Source organism: Myotis brandtii, unplaced genomic scaffold (genome assembly GCF_000412655.1).
Source record: "Myotis brandtii unplaced genomic scaffold, ASM41265v1 scaffold1612, whole genome shotgun sequence".
NCBI lineage: Eukaryota > Metazoa > Chordata > Mammalia > Chiroptera > Vespertilionidae > Myotis > Myotis brandtii.
In genome coordinates this window covers 1776273-1776581 of record NW_005355890.1, presented here as the reverse complement: position 1 = coordinate 1776581, position 309 = coordinate 1776273, and the positions used below count along the sequence as shown (strand labels likewise).

The 309-nt window shown below is 68.6% G+C and overlaps 1 protein-coding gene across 4 annotated transcripts in view; it reads left to right on the top strand.

Moving 5' to 3' along the window:
• The window catches only part of ARID5A (AT rich interactive domain 5A (MRF1-like)), a 7558-nt gene that overhangs the window by 4415 nt on the left and 2834 nt on the right, over nucleotides 1–309 (top strand). For 2 of the 4 annotated variants that reach the window (XM_014536430.1, XM_014536429.1), the window contains one exon: nucleotides 105–285. The exons of 1 other annotated variant lie outside the window; for it this stretch is intronic. In XM_014536430.1, the coding sequence (XP_014391916.1) occupies nucleotides 105–285 (181 nt within the window). The remainder of the gene's footprint in view (nucleotides 1–104; nucleotides 286–309) is intronic. One more of the 4 variants, XM_005862235.2, reaches the window with a different exon arrangement.

Genomic DNA, 309 nt, shown 5'->3' with positions numbered 1-309 from the left:
CGGCCCGGCAGCCTGCACCGTCCACAGAGTGTGCGAGGCTGTAGGAGGAGCAAGGGGGTGCCTGCCGGTCCTGGCCCCCTGGTGGACGTGCCGCTCCTCCTCAGGCTGGTCCTCCCATACGTGCGGCACCTGAAGGGGGAGGATGACAAGCCGCTGCCCCCCTCCAAGCCCAGGAAGCAATACAAGATGGCCAAGGAGCCTCGAGGGGACGATGGGGCCACCGAGAGGCTGAAGGCCAAGGAGGAGCAACTGGGCCAGGTGAGCCCCGAGCCCCAGGGCCACCAGGTGAGCCAGGGCCTTGCCTGCTTC